The sequence below is a fragment of the Salmo salar genome, chromosome 23, assembly GCF_965601325.2.
Source record: "Salmo salar chromosome 23, fSalSal1, whole genome shotgun sequence".
Lineage (NCBI taxonomy): Eukaryota > Metazoa > Chordata > Actinopteri > Salmoniformes > Salmonidae > Salmo > Salmo salar.
The window spans coordinates 53,180,953-53,202,118 of NC_138313.1; the positions used below are offsets into that span (position 1 = coordinate 53,180,953).

Sequence of the window (21,166 nt, forward strand, 5' to 3'; positions counted from 1 at the left end):
GGAACAGGGAGAGGGGACTACAGAGGGACATGGGGAACAGGGAGAGGGGACTACAGAGGGACATGGGGAACAGGGAGAGGGGACTACAGAGGGACATGAGGAACAGGGAGAGGGGACTACAGAGGGACATAGGGAACAGGGAACAGGGAGAGGGGACTACAGAGGGACATGAGGAACAGGGAGAGGGGACTACAGAGGGACATGGGGAACAGGGAGAGGGGACTACAGAGGGACATGGGGAACAGGGAGAGGGGACTACAGAGGGACATGGGGAATAGGGAGAGGGGACTACAGAGGGACATGAGGAACAGGGAGAGGGGACTACAGAGGGACATGAGGAACAGGGAGAGGGGACTACAGAGGGACATGGGGAACAGGGAACAGGGAGAGGGGACTACAGAGGGACATGGGGAACAGGGAGAGGGGACTACAGAGGGACATGGGGAACAGGGAACAGGGAGAGGGGACTACAGAGGGACATGAGGAACAGGGAGAGGGGACTACAGAGGGACATGGGGAACAGGGAGAGGGGACTACAGAGGGACATGGGGAACAGGGAGAGGGGACTACAGAGGGACATGGGGAACAGGGAGAGGGGACTACAGAGGGACATGAGGAACAGGGAGAGGGGACTACAGAGGGACATGAGGAACAGGGAGAGGGAGAGGGGACTACAGAGGGACATGGGGAACAGGGAGAGGGGACTACAGAGGGACATGGGGAACAGGGAGAGGGGACTACAGAGGGACATGAGGAACAGGGAGAGGGGACTACAGAGGGACATGAGGAACAGGGAGAGGGGACTACAGAGGGACATGGGGAACAGGGAGAGGGGACTACAGAGGGACATGAGGAACAGGGAGAGGGGACTACAGAGGGACATGAGGAACAGGGAGAGGGGACTACAGAGGGACATGAGGAACAGGGAGAGGGGACTACAGAGGGACATGAGGAACAGGGAGAGGGGACTACAGAGGGACATGGGGAACAGGGAGAGGGGACTACAGAGGGACATGAGGAACAGGGAACAGGGAGAGGGGACTACAGAGGGACATGGGGAACAGGGAGAGGGGACTACAGAGGGACATGAGGAACAGGGAGAGGGGACTACAGAGGGACATGAGGAACAGGGAGAGGGGACTACAGAGGGACATGGGGAACAGGGAGAGGGAGAGGGGACTACAGAGGGACATGGGGAACAGGGAGAGGGGACTACAGAGGGACATGGGGAACAGGGAGAGGGGACTACAGAGGGACATGGGGAACAGGGAGAGGGGACTACAGAGGGACATGGGGAACAGGGAGAGGGGACTACAGAGGGACATGAGGAACAGGGAACAGGGAGAGGGGACTACAGAGGGACATGGGGAACAGGGAGAGGGGACTACAGAGGGACATGAGGAACAGGGAGAGGGGACTACAGAGGGACATGAGGAACAGGGAGAGGGGACTACAGAGGGACATGAGGAACAGGGAGAGGGGACTACAGAGGGACATGAGGTGGGAGGGTTCATCACGGTTTGACTGTAAGACCCCATCCTCTGGGTTAACCACCACCAGACTGCATTACAGACCCCATCCTCTGGGTTAACCACCACCAGGCTGCATTACAGACCCCATCCTCTGGGTTAAACACCACCAGGCTGCATTACAGACCCCATCCTCTGGGTTAACCACCACCAGGCTGCATTACAGACCCCATCCTCTGGGTTAACCACCACCAGGCTGCATTACAGACCCCATCCTCTGGGTTAACCTGCGTTGATTTACTTACCAAACATGATTTACAAGTTGAGTTATGAACTTGCGGAGGTATCTAAATGATCCTCGTTGTCTTAAGGGTAAAACATGACCTGCCATTATGCAGAGAAAACCCTCTAAATTATATATTTTTTCAACTTGAAATGTGATGATTTTTCCCCGAACATTAGAAAAGGTGAAACATCTCCTTGGTTCATATTTCCATGAAAGTTGTACACCACCAGATTGTCTTAGGGTCCTTTTTGACCTGGCAGTTATAAAATCATTTACACACCACAAAAACCACATAGACACACACACACACGCACGCACGCACGCACACACACACACACACACACACACACATGACTCAAGTTCACAGACAAAATAAACAGAATTTCAGACAAAATTTCAGACGAAATAAACAGAATTTCAGATGAAATAAACATGTCTTGAAAGCGTTGTTTACTAATGGGGAATGCAGTCAGGGGCTATAAAGGTGCTGCAGATGACAGTCCCCCCAGTTCTCTCTTTGCTGAAGCCATGAGTTCACGTTTCAGTTCCCAACAGGTCGTAGATCAGAATTACAACCCAGAGCACGATGCATCACAATCTTCAGACGAAGAAGAAATACCCCGAGATAAAAGGAGAGACATTTTTTTGTCAAAGAACAGCGCAAAATAACATGGTCCTCGTCACCATATGAGAACCAGGTCAGGATGGCAGCACAGCAGGTCGTAAGGATGACCCCAGGGCAGGATGGCAGCACAGCAGGTCGTAAGGATGACCCCAGGGCAGGATGGCAGCACAACAGGTCGTAAGGATGACCCCAGGGCAGGATGGCAGCACAGCAGGTCGTAAGGATGACCCCAGGGCAGGATGGCAGCACAGCAGGTCGTAAGGATGACCCCAGGGCAGGATGGCAGCACAACAGGTCGTAAGGATGACCCCAGGGCAGGATGGCAGCACAGCAGGTCGTAAGGATGACCCCAGGGCAGGATGGCAGCACAGCAGGTCGTAAGGATGACCCCAGGGCAGGATGGCAGCACAACAGGTCGTAAGGATGACCCCAGGGGCCAACAAGACACGCAGTTGTCCAGGACGTCACCTCAACGTTCTACATGTCCATCATCACACCAAATGTGGAGGGTTTCTGTCACGACTTCTACTGAAGTCGGTCCCTCTCCTTGTTCGGGTGGTGTTCGGCGTTCGACGTCACCGGCCTTCTAGCCACCATTGATCAGTTTTTCATTTTCCATTGGTTTTGTCTGGTCTCTTTACACACCTGTTTCATATCCCAGTAATTACATGTTGTGTATTTAACCCTCTGATTCACCTCATTTCTCTGTCGGTGATTGTTTGTTTGTGATGTACGTGTTGTTTCTATATCGGTGTGCGACGGGTTTATTGTTTTACCCGGATTCTTTTCTACGTTGGTTTTTGGAAATAAATATTCCATTTTTTTAAAGCGCTCTGTTTTCTCCTGCGCCTGACTTCCCTGCCACCTACATACACGGACTATGACAGTTTCTGTAAATATGGAGACAACTGGAAAAGGATGGGTGAGATTGACCTGCGTGCCTACATAGGGATGCTGATCTTTTTATTTTATTTTATCGTTATTTTACCAGGTAAGTTTGACTGAGAAACACATTCTCATTTACAGCAACGACCTGGGGAATAGTTACAGGGGAGAGGAGGGGGGGATGAATGAGCTAATTGGAAACTGGGGATGATTAGGTGGCTGTGATGGTATGAGGTCCAGATTGGGAATTTAGCCAGGACACCAGGGGTTAACACCCCTACTCTTACGATAAGTACCATGGGATCTTTAGTGACCACAGAGAGTCAGGACACCAGGGGTTAACACCCCTACTCTTACGATAAGTACCATGGGATCTTTAGTGACCACAGAGAGTCAGGACACCAGGGGTTAACACCCCTACTCTTACGATAAGTACCATGGGATCTTTAGTGACCACAGAGAGTCAGGACACCAGGGGTTAACACCCCTACTCTAACGATAAGTACCATGGGATCTTTAGTGACCACAGAGAGTCAGGACACCAGGGGTTAACACCCCTACTATTACGATAAGTACCATGGGATCTTTAGTGACCACAGAGAGTCAGGACACCAGGGGTTAACACCCCTACTCTTACGATAAGTACCATGGGATCTTTAGTGACCACAGAGAGTCAGGACACCAGGGGTTAACACCCCTACTCTTACGATAAGTACCATGGGATCTTTAGTGACCACAGAGAGTCAGGACACCAGGGGTTAACACCCCTACTCTTACGATAAGTACCATGGGATCTTTAGTGACCACAGAGAGTCAGGACACCAGGGGTTAACACCCCTACTCTTACGATAAGTACCATGGGATCTTTAGTGACCACAGAGAGTCAGGACACCAGGGGTTAACACCCCTACTCTTACGATAAGTACCATGGGATCTTTAGTGACCACAGAGAGTCAGGACACCAGGGGTTAACACCCCTACTCTTACGATAAGTACCATGGGATCTTTAGTGACCACAGAGAGCCAGGACACCAGGGGTTAACACCCCTACTCTTACGATAAGTACCATGGGATCTTTAGTGACCACAGAGAGTCAGGACACCAGGGGTTAACACCCCTACTCTTACGATAAGTACCATGGGATCTTTAGTGACCACAGAGAGTCAGGACACCAGGGGTTAACACCCCTACTATTACGATAAGTACCATGGGATCTTTAGTGACCACAGAGAGTCAGGACACCAGGGGTTAACACCCCTACTCTTACGATAAGTACCATGGGATCTTTAGTGACCACAGAGAGTCAGGACACCAGGGGTTAACACCCCTACTCTTACGATAAGTACCATGGGATCTTTAGTGACCACAGAGAGTCAGGACACCAGGGGTTAACACCCCTACTCTTACGATAAGTACCATGGGATCTTTAGTGACCACAGAGAGCCAGGACACCAGGGGTTAACACCCCTACTCTTACGATAAGTACCATGGGATCTTTAGTGACCACAGAGAGCCAGGACACCAGGGGTTAACACCCCTACTATTACGATAAGTACCATGGGATCTTTAGTGACCACAGAGAGTCAGGACACCAGGGGTTAACACCCCTACTCTTACGATAAGTACCATGGGATCTTTAGTGACCACAGAGAGTCAGGACACCAGGGGTTAACACCCCTACTATTACGATAAGTACCATGGGATCTTTAGTGACCACAGAGAGTCAGGACACCAGGGGTTAACACCCCTACTCTTACGATAAGTACCATGGGATCTTTAGTGACCACAGAGAGCCAGGACACCAGGGGTTAACACCCCTACTCTTACGATAAGTACCATGGGATCTTTAGTGACCACAGAGAGCCAGGACACCAGGGGTTAACACCCCTACTATTACGATAAGTACCATGGGATCTTTAGTGACCACAGAGAGTCAGGACACCAGGGGTTAACACCCCTACTCTTACGATAAGTACCATGGGATCTTTAGTGACCACAGAGAGTCAGGACACCAGGGGTTAACACCCCTACTCTTACGATAAGTACCATGGGATCTTTAGTGACCACAGAGAGTGAGGACACCAGGGGTTAACACCCCTACTCTTACGATAAGTACCATGGGATCTTTAGTGACCACAGAGAGTGAGGACACCAGGGGTTAACACCCCTACTCTTACGATAAGTACCATGGGATCTTTAGTGACCACAGAGAGCCAGGACACCAGGGGTTAACACCCCTACTCTTACGATAAGTACCATGGGATCTTTAGTGACCACAGAGAGTCAGGACACCAGGGGTTAACACCCCTACTCTTACGATAAGTACCATGGGATCTTTAGTGACCACAGAGAGTGAGGACACCAGGGGTTAACACCCCTACTATTACGATAAGTACCATGGGATCTTTAGTGACCACAGAGAGTGAGGACACCAGGGGTTAACACCCCTACTATTACGATAAGTACCATGGGATCTTTAGTGACCACAGAGAGTCAGGACACCAGGGGTTAACACCCCTACTCTTACGATAAGTACCATGGGATCTTTAGTGACTACAGAGAGTCAGGAAACCAGGGGTTAACACCCCTACTCTTACGATAAGTACCATGGGATCTTTAGTGACCACAGAGAGCCAGGACACCAGGGGTTAACACCCCTACTCTTACGATAAGTACCATGGGATCTTTAGTGACCACAGAGAGTCAGGACACCAGGGGTTAACACCCCTACTATTACGATAAGTACCATGGGATCTTTAGTGACCACAGAGAGTCAGGACACCAGGGGTTAACACCCCTACTCTTACGATAAGTACCATGGGATCTTTAGTGACCACAGAGAGTCAGGACACCAGGGGTTAACACCCCTACTATTACGATAAGTACCATGGGATCTTTAGTGACCACAGAGAGTCAGGACACCAGGGGTTAACACCCCTACTCTTACGATAAGTACCATGGGATCTTTAGTGACCACAGAGAGTCAGGACACCAGGGGTTAACACCCCTACTCTTACGATAAGTACCATGGGATCTTTAGTGACCACAGAGAGTCAGGACACCAGGGGTTAACACCCCTACTCTTACGATAAGTACCATGGGATCTTTAGTGACCACAGAGAGCCAGGACACCAGGGGTTAACACCCCTACTCTTACGATAAGTACCATGGGATCTTTAGTGACCACAGAGAGTCAGGAAACCAGGGGTTAACACCCCTACTCTTACGATAAGTACCATGGGATCTTTAGTGACCACAGAGAGTCAGGACACCAGGGGTTAACACCCCTACTCTTACAATAAGTACCATGGGATCTTTAGTGACCACAGAGAGTCAGGACACCAGGGGTTAACACCCCTACTCTTACGATAAGTACCATGGGATCTTTAGTGACCACAGAGAGTCAGGACACCAGGGGTTAACACCCCTACTCTTACGATAAGTACCATGGGATCTTTAGTGACCACAGAGAGCCAGGACACCAGGGGTTAACACCCCTACTATTACGATAAGTACCATGGGATCTTTAGTGACCACAGAGAGTCAGGACACCAGGGGTTAACACCCCTACTCTTACGATAAGTACCATGGGATCTTTAGTGACCACAGAGAGCCAGGACACCAGGGGTTAACACCCCTACTCTTACGATAAGTACCATGGGATCTTTAGTGACCACAGAGAGTCAGGACACCAGGGGTTAACACCCCTACTCTTACGATAAGTACCATGGGATCTTTAGTGACCACAGAGAGTCAGGACACCAGGGGTTAACACCCCTACTCTTACGATAAGTACCATGGGATCTTTAGTGACCACAGAGAGTCAGGACACCAGGGGTTAACACCCCTACTCTTACGATAAGTACCATGGGATCTTTAGTGACCACAGAGAGTCAGGAAACCAGGGGTTAACACCCCTACTCTTACGATAAGTACCATGGGATCTTTAGTGACCACAGAGAGTCAGGACACCAGGGGTTAACACCCCTACTCTTACGATAAGTACCATGGGATCTTTAGTGACCACAGAGAGCCAGGACACCAGGGGTTAACACCCCTACTCTTACGATAAGTACCATGGGATCTTTAGTGACCACAGAGAGTGGAAGGGCGATTTATTTATTTATTTATTTTTATTTTTATTTTTTTTCGTGCCACGACGCCACTGAAAGTCTTCCACACTTTTTATATTTTTTTTGTAGTTGAATTCCTCATTGTACAGAATATATCACGTAGAATGGGAGAAGACTAGTATTGTTTCCCTTCAATAAAATGCATTCAAAACTACTTTCTGAACATTTCTGCTACTTTCGGAGGCTATACAAGTGCTCTCTCTTGCTAAAAAGAATATGTTTTTACCTATGCAGTACATTTAGCAATAATAACAACAATAATAATAATAATAATAATAAACCTCTACTTTAGTAAAGAGAACAACTATTGACAGGTGTGTTGTAATAAAAACGAGTGGTGTCCACTGATTTAAATGCAGTCTTTCTGCATTGTGAAGAGAGGAAAACTCAGATATTCACAAAGTTTTCGATGAATGACAGGTTGTTTCTTCATGCAAAATACATTTGAGGTTTAAAATTAATTCAGAAAATTAATTAAAATTCAATTAAGCTGCTTTATTTTAAGGGGTTTAGTGCAGGCGGGCCATTATTTTTTTTGTTACCCTTTAGGACAAGTGGAGTATACAGCACGTTAAGACTACACAATATCCACTGCTAATCTGGAAGCATCATCTGTGACTACATTCTAGGGGACCAACACATTCCCACATTTCAGATATCATTTATCTAAATGAATTAGCACTACATTACAACACCACTCTGTTGCAAATGTTTCTCTCAGGAAAGTTACAACAGGAAGTGTTTTTTTTCTCCTGGGTGCCACTGTCTAACAGTCACCTGATTGCTGATTGGTGAATAGAGTTAACAGACGAATAGGAGACAGGTGTTGTCTCTCATTTAAAACGAATGTTTAAAAAAAAAAAAAAAACTCGTTGTCTGCTGATCGGACATAGTTGTATAAACTCGGTTAATATGACAGCTGCACCCTGTCGGTTTTTGTTTCTCTTAGGAAGTGTTTTTCCCGTTTGGTCTTAGAGGGTGTGATAACACAATATATAAACCTGACAGAAATACAGACGGACAGACAGACAGACAGACAGGCGGTGTCTCAGTCATTAATGAGCTGTCACTGTCTAAATATGAATCGGGCGTAATTCATGAATTAACAGGATGGTCCAGCTACCCACGGACCTCCATACAACCACAATCATTTCCTGCATTCACTAGAAATATTAGACCGTAAAAAGAGCAGAGCAGAAATATGAACTCATTGCCATATCAAATCTGGGTTTATTCCAGAAATATGAACTCATTGCCATATCAAATCTGGGTTTATTCCAGAAATATGAACTCATTGCCATAACAAATCTGGGTTTATTCCAGAAATATGAACTCATTGCCATAACAAATCTGGGTTTATTCCAGAAATATAAACTCATTGCCATAACAAATCTGGGTTTATTCCAGAAATATGAACTCATTGCCATAACAAATCTGGGTTTATTCCAGAAATATGAACTCATTGCCATAACAAATCTGGGTTTATTCCAGAAATATAAACTCATTGCCATAACAAATCTGGGTTTATTCCAGAAATATAAACTCATTGCCATAACAAATCTGGGTTTATTCCAGATAGAATAATGACAAAACACTGTAGTAACATGTGTATGTAACAAAACAGCTGTAAGTACTGTAGTAAAATGATATATCAAGAATGATATGTAGATCAGTAGATATATTAGAATGATATGTAGATCAGTAGATATATTGGAATGATATGTAGATCAGTAGATATATTAGAATGATATGTAGATCAGTAGATATAATGATATGTAGATCAGTAGATATAATGATATGTAGATCAGTAGATATAATGATATGTAGATCAGTAGATATAATGATATGTAGATCAGTAGATATAATGATATGTAGAGCAGTAGATATAATGATATGTAGATCAGTAGATATATTAGAATGATATGTAGATCAGTAGATATAATGATATGTAGAGCAGTAGATATAATGATATGTAGATCAGTAGATATAATGATATGTAGATCAGTAGATATATTAGAATGATATGTAGATCAGTAGATATATTAGAATGATATGTAGATCAGTAGATATAATGATATGTAGAGCAGTAGATATAATGATATGTAGATCAGTAGATATAATGATATGTAGATCAGTAGATATATTAGAATGATATGTAGATCAGTAGATATAATGATATGTAGATCAGTAGATATATTAGAATGATATGTAGATCAGTAGATATATTAGAATGATATGTAGATCAGTAGATATAATGATATGTAGAGCAGTAGATATAATGATATGTAGATCAGTAGATATAATGATATGTAGATCAGTAGATATATTAGAATGATATGTAGATCAGTAGATATAATGATATGTAGATCAGTAGATATAATGATATGTAGATCAGTAGATATAATGATATGTAGATCAGTAGATATAATGATATGTAGAGCAGTAGATATAATGATATGTAGATCAGTAGATATATTAGAATGATATGTAGATCAGTAGATATAATGATATGTAGAGCAGTAGATATAATGATATGTAGAGCAGTAGATATAATGATATGTAGATCAGTAGATATAATGATATGTAGATCAGTAGATATATTAGAATGATATGTAGATCAGTAGATATAATGATATGTAGATCAATAGATATATTAGAATGATATGTAGATCAGTAGATATATTAGAATGATATGTAGATCAGTAGATATAATGATATGTAGATCAGTAGATATAATGATAGTAGATATAATGATATGTAGATCAGTAGATATAATGATATGTAGATCAGTAGATATAATGATATGTAGAGCAGTAGATATATTAGAATGATATGTAGATCAGTAGATATAATGATATGTAGAGCAGTAGATATATTAGAATGATATGTAGATCAGTAGATATAATGATATGTAGAGCAGTAGATATAATGATATGTAGATCAGTAGATATAATGATATGTAGATCAGTAGATATATTAGAATGATATGTAGATCAGTAGATATAATGATGTGTAGATCAGTAGATATATTAGAATGATATGTAGATCAGTAGATATAATGATATGTAGATCAGTAGATATAATGATATGTAGAGCAGTAGATATAATGATATGTAGATCAGTAGATATAATGATATGTAGATCAGTAGATATATTAGAATGATATGTAGATCAGTAGATATAATGATGTGTAGATCAGTAGATATATTAGAATGATATGTAGATCAGTAGATATAATGATATGTAGATCAGTAGATATAATGATATGTAGATCAGTAGATATAATGATATGTAGATCAGTAGACATAATGATGTGCAGATCAGCAGATATATTAGTATGATTTGTCGATCAGTAGATATAATGATATGTAGATCAGTAGATCTATACTTAAGAAGTGGAAATCAACCAGTCCTCCGTCGTTAACACAATAAAAAGGTCAAACGCTTTATTATTTATTTATTATCTAAACGTTGAAAGTGTGTGGGAGACGGAGAGAAACAAAATGATGCAGTTTGAGACCATGTGTTGGGAGAGGGATGCGGACGTTGGAGATGGGGGAGGGGGATAGCTAGTCAGTCTGAGACAGGTCCACCAGGCTATGTCACCAGGACTACAGTCTCAGACAGGTCCAATAGGCTATGTCACCAGGCTATGTCACCAGGCTATGTCACCAGGACTACAGCCTGAGACAGGTCCATCAGGCTATGTCACCAGGACTACAGTCTGAGACAGGTCCATCAGGCTATGTCACCAGGACTACAGTCTGAGACAGGTCCAATTGGCTATGTCACCAGGACTACAGTCTCAGACAGGTCCAATAGGCTATGTCACCAGGACTACAGTCTGAGACAGGTCCAATAGGCTATGTCACCAGGCTATGTCACCAGGACTACAGCCTGAGACAGGTCCAATAGGCTATGTCACCAGGCTATGTCACCAGGACTACAGCCTGAGACAGGTCCAATAGGCTATGTCACCAGGCTATGTCACCAGGCTATGTCACCAGGTTATGTCACCAGGACTACAGTCTGAGACAGGTCCAATAGGCTATGTCACCAGGCTATGTCACCAGGACTACAGCCTGAGACAGGTCCAATAGGCTATGTCACCAGGCTATGTCACCAGGCTATGTCACCAGGTTATGTCACCAGGACTACAGTCTGAGACAGGTCCAATAGGCTATGTCACCAGGCTATGTCACCAGGACTACAGCCTGAGACAGGTCCAATAGGCTATGTCACCAGGCTATGTCACCAGGACTACAGTCTGAGACAGGTCCAATAGGCTATGTCACCAGGCTATGTCACCAGGACTACAGCCTGAGACAGGTCCAATAGGCTATGTCACCAGGCTATGTCACCAGGACTACAGTCTCAGACAGGTCCATCAGGCTATGTCACCAGGACTACAGTCTCAGACAGGTCCAATCAGGCTATGTCACCAGGACTACAGTCTGAGACAGGTCCAATAGGCTATGTCACCAGGCTATGTCACCAGGCTATGTCACCAGGACCACAGTCTCAGACAGGTCCATCAGGCTATGTCACCAGGACTACAGTCTCAGACAGGTCCATCAGGCTATGTCACCAGGCTATGTCACCAGGACCACAGTCTCAGACAGGTCCATCAGGCTATGTCACCAGGCTATGTCACCAGGACTACAGTCTCAGACAGGTCCATCAGGCTATGTCACCAGGACCACAGTCTCAGACAGGTCCATCAGGCTATGTCACCAGGCTATGTCACCAGGACTACAGTCTCAGACAGGTCCATCAGGCTATGTCACCAGGCTATATCACCAGGACCACAGTCTCAGACAGGTCCATCAGGCTATGTCACCAGGCTATGTCACCAGGACCACAGTCTCAGACAGGTCCATCAGGCTATGTCACCAGGCTATGTCACCAGGACCACAGTCTCAGACAGGTCCATCAGGCTATGTCACCAGGCTATGTCACCAGGACCACAGTCTCAGACAGGTCCATCAGGCTATGTCACCAGGCTATGTCACCAGGACTACAGGTGAAGCAGACAGTCAAAACAATAATTTAGTCTAGTACACTGTAAAAAAAAAACATCACAATCATTTTGCAGCTGATTGTCTTACAATTGCGGAAATACTTTTGCTCCCCTAAAATAGAGGGACAACGTACAAAAAGTGCCGTAATTTCTAAACAGTTCAACCGTTATGGATGAAAATACCATCACATTAAAGCTGACAGTCTGCACTTTAACCTCATAGTCATTGTATAATTTCAAATCCAAAGTGCTGGAGTACAGAGCCGAAACAAAAAACTAAAATGTCCCTGTCCCAATATTTTTGGAGCTCAATGTAGTTGACCCAACATACTACAGTGACCCATGCCTTCTAAAGGAAATATGAATTTGTAATTTTACTCAACATGCTTTTTCAAATTCAGCTCACTTCGAGCTAATTTTGTTGAGAGAACAAACGTTTACTCATTAACTGAATTTCTTGTCCTTCTGAAGTCTACCCAACTCACAGGATAACACTTATTAAGCAATGGTTAAGTTGCCTTTTTTTAAATGAAGGCAAATATGAATTTGTAATTTTACTCAACATGTTTTTATACATTCAGCTCACTAAACACATTTCCATCCAAAGTATATTTTTTTAAATCACGACAGCTGTGACGGAAACAGGAAGTTCCGGGACAATTTTATAAATGCTGTCAGATAATTTAGTTTTGTTCATCATGGTGGGATCTTTTTGTGTCGGTAAAATTAATTACGTGAGAAATGGAGGTGGAAACAAATATTGATTTAATAACCATCATATTGATATAATAACCATCATATTGATATAATAACCATCATATTGATATAATAACCATCATATTGATATAATAACCATCATATTGATATAATATAATAACCATCATATTGATATAATAACCATCATATTGATATAATAACCATCATATTGATATAATAACCATCATATTGATATAATAACCATCATATTGATATAATATAATAACCATCATATTGATATAATAACCATCATATTGATATAATATAATAACCATCATATTGATATAATAACCATCATATTGATATAATATAATAACCATCATATTGATATAATAACCATCATATTGATATAATAACCATCATATTGATATAATAACCATCATATTGATATAATAACCATCATATTGATATAATAACCATCTATTATCTCTACATCACCATGTTATCTCTATATCCCCATGGTAACTCTACATCCCCATGGTAACTCTACATCACCATGTTATCTCTATATCCCCATGGTAACTCTACATCCCCATGGTAACTCTACATCACCATGTTATCTCTATATCCCCATGGTAACTCTACATCCCCATGGTAACTCTACATCACCATGTTATCTCTATATCCCCATGGTAACTCTACATCCCCATGGTAACTCTACATCACCATGTTATCTCTATATCCCCATGGTAACTCTACATCCCCATGGTAACTCTACATCACCATGTTATCTCTATATCCCCATGGTAACTCTACATCACCATGTTATCTCTATATCCCCATGGTAACTCTACATCCCCATGGTAACTCTACATCACCATGGTATCTCTACATCCCCATGGTAACTCTATATCCCCATGGTAACTCTACATCCCCATGGTAACTCTACATCACCATGTTATCTCTACATCCCCATGGTAACTCTACATCACCATGTTATCAGAGAGAAATAAATCATCCACTTACCAGTGTACGCCCATTTAGCACCTGGAACAGAAACAGAAAAAATTAGACATAATTATAATATTTATGCCATCGTCGTTATATGACGAGATATCAGTCTGATCTGATGTAACGGCCAAAAATAATGGAGACACTTGAGTAAATGATGGTTCTGGCGGCTCTGTTATGGTGTGAGGGGTGCATTTTCCTAACCTGGTTTTAGGTCTACTCAACCCCTTAGAGGTAAACAGCCATTCTGAGGGATCAAGTCCTGTGGTGAATCATTTATGTCCTGATGGCAGTGACCTCATCCAAGATGACAAGGCCCCCCCCCCCCTCATCCACAGGGCATGACTGGTCACTGAATGCTTCGATCAGCATGAAAACTAAACTCAGCGACAACAACAAAATAAACGTCCCCTCTATGTAAACCAAGCCAATTGAACGCTTATGGGAGATTCTGGAGCGGCGCCTGAGAAAGCGTTTTCCACCAACATCAACAAAACACCAAATTATGGGTTTTCTGGTGGAAAAATGGAGTCGCAATTCTCCAATAGAGTCAGCGTCAAGGTCATGGGTTCAAATCCAACAGATTACTACAAACAATGTACGAACCCCACTAAGCGATACTGAAGACTGAAGGCTACTGAAGGAGGCTGAAGGATACTGAAGGAGGCTGAAGGAGGCTGAAGGAGGCTGAAGGCTACTGAAGGATAATGAAGGATACTGAAGGCTACTGGAGGATGCTGAAGGTTACTGAAGGCTACTGAAGGTTACTGAAGGAGGCTGAAGGCTACTGAAGGCTACTGAAGGAGGCTGAAGGCTACTGAAGGCTACTGAAGGAGGCTGAAAGCTACTGGAGGATGCTGAAGGCTACTGAAGGATGCTGAAGGCTACTGGAGGATGCTGAAGGCTACTGAAGGATGCTGAAGGCTACTGAAGGATGCTGAAGGCTACTGAAGGCTACTGAAGGATGCTGAAGGCTACTGGAGGATGCTGAAGGCCACTGAAGGATGCTGAAGTCTACTGAAGGATGCTGGAGGATGATGAAGGCCACTGAAGGATGCTGAAGGCCACTGAAGGATGCTGAAGGCTACTGAAGGATGCTGAAGGCTACTGAAGGATGCTGGAGGATGCTGAAGGATGCTGAAGGATGCTGAAGGCTACTGGAGGCTACTGAAGGAGGCTGAAGGCTACTGAAGGAGGCTGAAGGCTACCGAAGGATACTGGAGACTACTGAAGAATGCTGAAGGCTACTGAAGGCTACTGAAGGATGCTGAAGGTTACTGAAGGCTACTGAAGGAGGCTGAAGGCTACTGAAGGCTACTGAAGGAGGCTGAAGGAGGCTGAAGGAGACTGAAGGCTACTGAAGGAGGCTGAAGGAGGCTGAAGGCTACTGAAGGAGGCTGAAGGCTACTGAAGGAGGCTGAAGGCTACTGAAGGCTACTGAAGGAGGCTGAAGGCTACTGAAGGCTACTGAAGGAGGCTGAAAGCTACTGGAGGATGCTGAAGGCTACTGAAGGATGCTGAAGGCTACTGGAGGATGCTGAAGGCTACTGAAGGATGCTGAAGGCTACTGAAGGCTACTGAAGGATGCTGAAGGATGCTGAAGGCTACTGGAGGATGCTGAAGGCCACTGAAGGATGCTGAAGTCTACTGAAGGATGCTGGAGGATGCTGAAGGCCACTGAAGGATGCTGAAGGCTACTGAAGGATGCTGAAGGCTACTGAAGGATGCTGAAGGCTACTGAAGGATGCTGGAGGATGCTGAAGGATGCTGAAGGCTACTGGAGGCTACTGAAGGAGGCTGAAGGCTACTGAAGGAGGCTGAAGGCTACCGAAGGATACTGGAGGCTACTGAAGAATGCTGAAGGCTACTGAAGGCTACTGAAGGCAACTGAAGGATGCTGAATGATGCTGAAGAATGCTGAAGGCTACTGAAGGCTACTGGAGGATGATGAAGGTTACTGAAGGCTACTGGAGGATGCTGAAGGTTACTGAAGGATGTTGAAGGCCACTGAATGATGCTGAAGGTTACTGAAGGATGCTGAAGGATGCTTAAGGCTACTGAAGGAAACTGAATGATTCTGAAGGCAACTGAAGGATGCTGAATGATGCTGAAGGTTACTGAAGGCAACTTGAGGATGCTGAAGGTTACTGAAGGAGTCTGAATGATGCTGAAGGATGCTTAAGGCTACTGAAGGAAACTGAAGGCAACTGAAGGATGCTGAAGGCTACTGAAGGCTACTGAAGGATGCTGAATGATGCTGAAGGCTACTGAAGGCTACTGTTGTTTGGATAAAAGTTTGGATAAAAGTTTGGATAAAGCCTGCTGAATTATTCCAAGACAAGCTTCTTCCCATTGCCTAAAATCTGGGTCTTCCCATTGACTAAAACCTGCTGCTCTGGTCTTCCCATTGGCTAAAACCTGCTGCTCTGGTCTTCCCATTGGCTAAAACCTACTGCTCTGGTCTTCCCACTGGCTAAAACATACTGCTCTGGTCTCCCCATTGGCTAAAACCCACTGCTCTGGTCTTCCCATTGGCTAAAACCTGCTGCTCTGGGCCGTACCGGTCAGCTTCCGTACCAAGCAGACCAACTGACTCAAACACTAGCCTTATTATCAGCTGAATGTACGGAGCACAAACAGAGTAACTACTGTATCATCAGCTGAACAGGATTCAACAGGATTCAACATGCTCAGAGATTAAATGATAGGAATTACACCCGCCTTCGGCCTTCATCTCATCTCACCTACATCTCTCACCATCTGTTTCCATCACTACTGTGCCATGTGAATAAAGGGAGTGAAACATAACCGCTACTGATTATTCATAGTTTTATCAATATCTCAATTTAAGAGAAATCATTTCTGAGTGTAACCACTCAAACTGAAGTGTATTGTGGGTTTTTTTATTTTTTATTTTTTTAGATGAAGGTAATATCTGATATCATGAAACAGTGATATATTTCTTGTGATCTTATAGATTAACAGAGGTTTATCAGGTACGTGTTTTCTATTTGTTGTTAACATGAATGCATAATAACAACAACAATACTACAGCCATAGCCGTGTACACTGCATATAAAGCTGCATAAAAGTTCCTAATCAGAGTTGGACCAATTTAATCAAGTCTACAACGTCCTAAAAACTTTGGAGTCAAGTCCAGGTTTATCATCCATGCAGTCCCGAGAACAGAGTGGCCCACAGCAATCAGAAGAGACGACAGGTTATTCTTACCATGCAATCCGGACAACAGAGTTCCCACAGCAATCAGAAGAGACGAGAGGTCCTGTTTATGGGTCTGCATCGTTGTGTCTCTACACAGGTCCACTTCAGAAGAACAGCAACAGGAACAGTCTTGGAGCAGACGCATTGGGATGCACCGACTTTTATTGGAAGTCCGTCGGCTTCGTTATAGCGCCCCGCCATGACGTCAGAGCCACAGCAACATCGTCGTCGTGCCCCCCCCCCCCCCCCCCCCCCCCCCGCTGTCCCTGTCCCTCCCCCCCACCTCGTCCCTCCGTCCCTCGTCACCCTGTGACAGGTCAGAATCAGCAACGACCGCAACTGTTAATTATGCACACTCAACATTTTTTTGCGCAATGTGGAAAAACGTCAGCAAAAAATCCGTAGACACACTAGCCATTACAGGACGTCAGAATCATAGCGTAGATGCGCTGAGATTTCTCCAACGTGCAGCGGACACGTCTACGGGTGGAATTATGGAGATGTGAGGGGCTCTCCAAGTTGTCACGAGAATTACAGCGCTTCAGAATTCCAGAAACTCCCACCATATACAGAAACAGTGGCTTGACACACAGGCTATGCACATCTACTCAAACTATAACGCACTTCAGTATTGTATCGCAATACTAGGCGTTGAATAGCCTACCATATATGCAACTCAAAGAAAGATTTCATGATGGATCATTCTGTTTAAATTTATCATTTTACGTCATTTAGCAGACGCTCTTATCCAGAGCGACTTACAGTAGTGAATACATACATTTCATTTCATTTCATAGATTTTTTTTCTTCCTGTGCTGGCCCCCCGTGGGAATCAAACCCACAACCCTGGCGTTGCAAACACCATGCTCTACCAGCTGAGCTACAGTTATCAAATGAATTATTGTACAAAAATGTGTATATATATATATTTTATAATAGAATATAAGAAATCTATACTTTATTGGCAATTTCGTTAGAATAGATTTGTCTGTCTTTTCCCCAATGCAATCAGATACACACATGTGCTGCAACGGTGCAGCACTCCTGGATGTTTCCTTGGTCCTCAGGGGCACAGCAGAGGTGTCAGAGTGGACTGGGATCAGAGTGGACTGGGATCAGAGTGGTCTGGGATCAGAGTGGTCTGGGATCAGAGTGGACTGGGATCAGAGTGGACTGGGATCAGAGTGGACTGGGATCAGAGTGGACTGGGATCAGAGTGGTCTGGTGGTCTGGGATCAGAGTGGACTGGGATCAGAGTGGTCTGGGATCAGAGTGGACTGGGATCAGAGTGGACTGGGATCAGAGTGGTCTGGGATCAGAGTGGTCTGGGATCAGAGTGGACTGGGATCAGAGTGGTCTGGGATCAGAGTGGACTGGGATCAGAGTGGTACTGGGATCAGAGTGGATCTGGGATCAGAGTGGTCTGGGATCAGAGTGGACTGGAATCAGAGTGGTCTGGGATCAGAGTGGACTGGGATCAGAGTGGACTGGGATCAGAGTGGACTGGAATCAGAGTGGACTGGAGATCAGAGTGGACTGGTGGTCTGGGATCAGAGTGGACTGGGATCAGAGTGGACTGGGATCAGAGTGGTCTGGGATCAGAGTGGTCTGGGATCAGAGTGGACTGGGATCAGAGTGGACTGGGATCAGAGTGGTCTGGGATCAGAGTGGACTGGGATCAGAGTGGACTGGGATCAGAGTGGACTGGGATCAGAGTGGTCTGGGATCAGAGTGGACTGGGATCAGAGTGGTCTGGGATCAGAGTGGACTGGGATCAGAGTGGTCTGGGATCAGAGTGGTCAGGGATCAGAGTGGTTGGGATCAGAGTGGACTGGGATCAGAGTGGTCTGGGATCAGAGTGGACTGGTGGTCTGGGATCAGAGTGGACTGGGATCAGAGTGGACTGGGATCAGAGTGGACTGGGATCAGAGTGGACTGGGATCAGAGTGGACTGGGATCAGAATGGTCTGGGATCAGAGTGGACTGGGATCAGAGTGGTCTGGGATCAGAGTGGTCTGGGATCAGAGTGGACTGGGATCAGAGTGGTCTGGGATCAGAGTGGACTGGGATCAGAGTGGACTGGGATCAGAGTGGTCTGGGATCAGAATGGTCTGGGATCAGAGTGGACTGGGATCAGAGTGGACTGGGATCAGAGTGGTCTGGGTCTGGGATCAGAGTGGACTGGGATCAGAGTGGACTGGGATCAGAGTGGTCTGGGATCAGAGTGGTCTGGGATCAGAGTGGACTGGGATCAGAGTGGACTGGGATCAGAGTGGACTGGTGGTCTGGGATCAGAGTGGACTGGGATCAGAGTGGACTGGGAATCAGAGTGGACTGGGATCAGAGTGGTCTGGGATCAGAGTGGACTGGGATCAGAGTGGACTGGGATCAGAGTGGTCTGGGATCAGAGTGGTCTGGGATCAGAGTGGACTGGGATCAGAGTGGTCTGGGATCAGAGTGGTCTGGGATCAGAGTGGTCTGGGATCAGAGTGGACTGGGATCAGAGTGGTCTGGGATCAGAGTGGACTGGTGGTCTGGGATCAGAGTGGACTGGGATCAGAGTGGACTGGGATCAGAGTGGTCTGGGATCAGAGTGATCTGGAATCAGAGTGGACTGGGATCAGAGTGGACTGGGATCAGAGTGGTCTGGGATCAGAGTGGTCTGGGATCAGAGTGGACTGGGATCAGAGTGGACTGGGATCAGAGTGGACTGGGATCAGAGTGGTCTGGGATCAGAGTGGACTGGGATCAGAGTGGTCTGGGATCAGAGTGGACTGGGATCAGAGTGGACTGGGATCAGAGTGGACTGGGATCAGAGTGGTCTGGGATCAGAGTGGTCTGGGATCAGAGTGGTCTGGGATCAGAGTGAGAGTGTTGATTCATCAAGTCTAGGTAGTTTATGAGAGTGTTGATTCATCAAGTCTAGGTAGTTTATGAGAGTGTTGATTCATCAAGTCTAGGTAGTTTATTAGAGTGTTGATTCATCAAGTCTAGGTAGTTTATGAGAGTGTTGATTCATCAAGTCTAGGTAGTTTATGAGAGTGTTGATTCATCAAGTCTAGGTAGTTTATGAGAGTGTTGATTCATCAAGTCTAGGTAGTTTATGAGAGTGTTGATTCATCAAGTCTAGGTAGTTTATGAGAGTGTTGATTCATCAAGTCTAGGTAGTTTATGAGAGTGTTGCAGGTTCATTACAGAGTGTATGTCCAGTGTCCTGGATAAGAGGAGGCTTGTTCCAGTTTGGTCCTGAAGGCATTATTATGGTGTCTTCCTGACAGGCTGAAGGCATTATTATGGTGTCTTCCTGACAGGCTGAAGGCATTATTATGGTGTCTTCCTGACAGCCTGAAGGCATTATTATGGTGTCTTCCTGACAGCCTGAAGGCATTATTATGGTGTCTTCCTGACAGGCTGAAGGCATTATTATGGTGTCTTCCTGACAGCCTGAAGGCATTATTATGGTGTCTTCCTGACAGGCTGAAGGCATTATTATGGTGTCTTCCTGACAGCCTGAAGGCATTATTATGGTGTCTTCCTGACAGCCTGAAGGCATTATTATGGTGTCTTCCTGACAGGCTGAAGGCATTATTATGGTGTCTTCCTGACAGCCTGAAGGCATTATTATGGTGTCTGTTCCCAGATCTGTTTGTAGCCTGTTCCCAGATCTGTTTGTAGCCTGTTCCCAGATCTGTTTGTAGCCTGTTCCCAGATCTGTTTGTAGCCTGTTCCCAGATCTGTTTGTAGCCTGTTCCCAGATCTGTTTGTAGCCTGTTCCCAGATCTGCTTGTAGCCTGTTCCCAGATCTGTTTGTAGCCTGTT

At 45.0% G+C, this 21,166-nt stretch overlaps 1 protein-coding gene across 1 annotated transcript in view; it reads right to left on the reverse strand.

Annotated features, from left to right (window-relative positions):
• Nucleotides 1-17,522, reverse strand: part of ca12 (carbonic anhydrase 12) — a 52,962-nt gene extending 35,440 nt beyond the window's left edge. Inside the window, exons 1-2 of the mRNA XM_082968232.1 lie at nt 17,357-17,522; nt 14,141-14,161 (exon numbers count right to left, since the gene is read on the reverse strand). Coding sequence (XP_082824358.1) covers nt 14,141-14,161; nt 17,357-17,492 — 157 coding nt within the window. The 5' untranslated portion in view covers nt 17,493-17,522. The remainder of the gene's footprint in view (nt 1-14,140; nt 14,162-17,356) is intronic.
• Nucleotides 17,523-21,166: the final 3,644 nt, after the last annotated feature.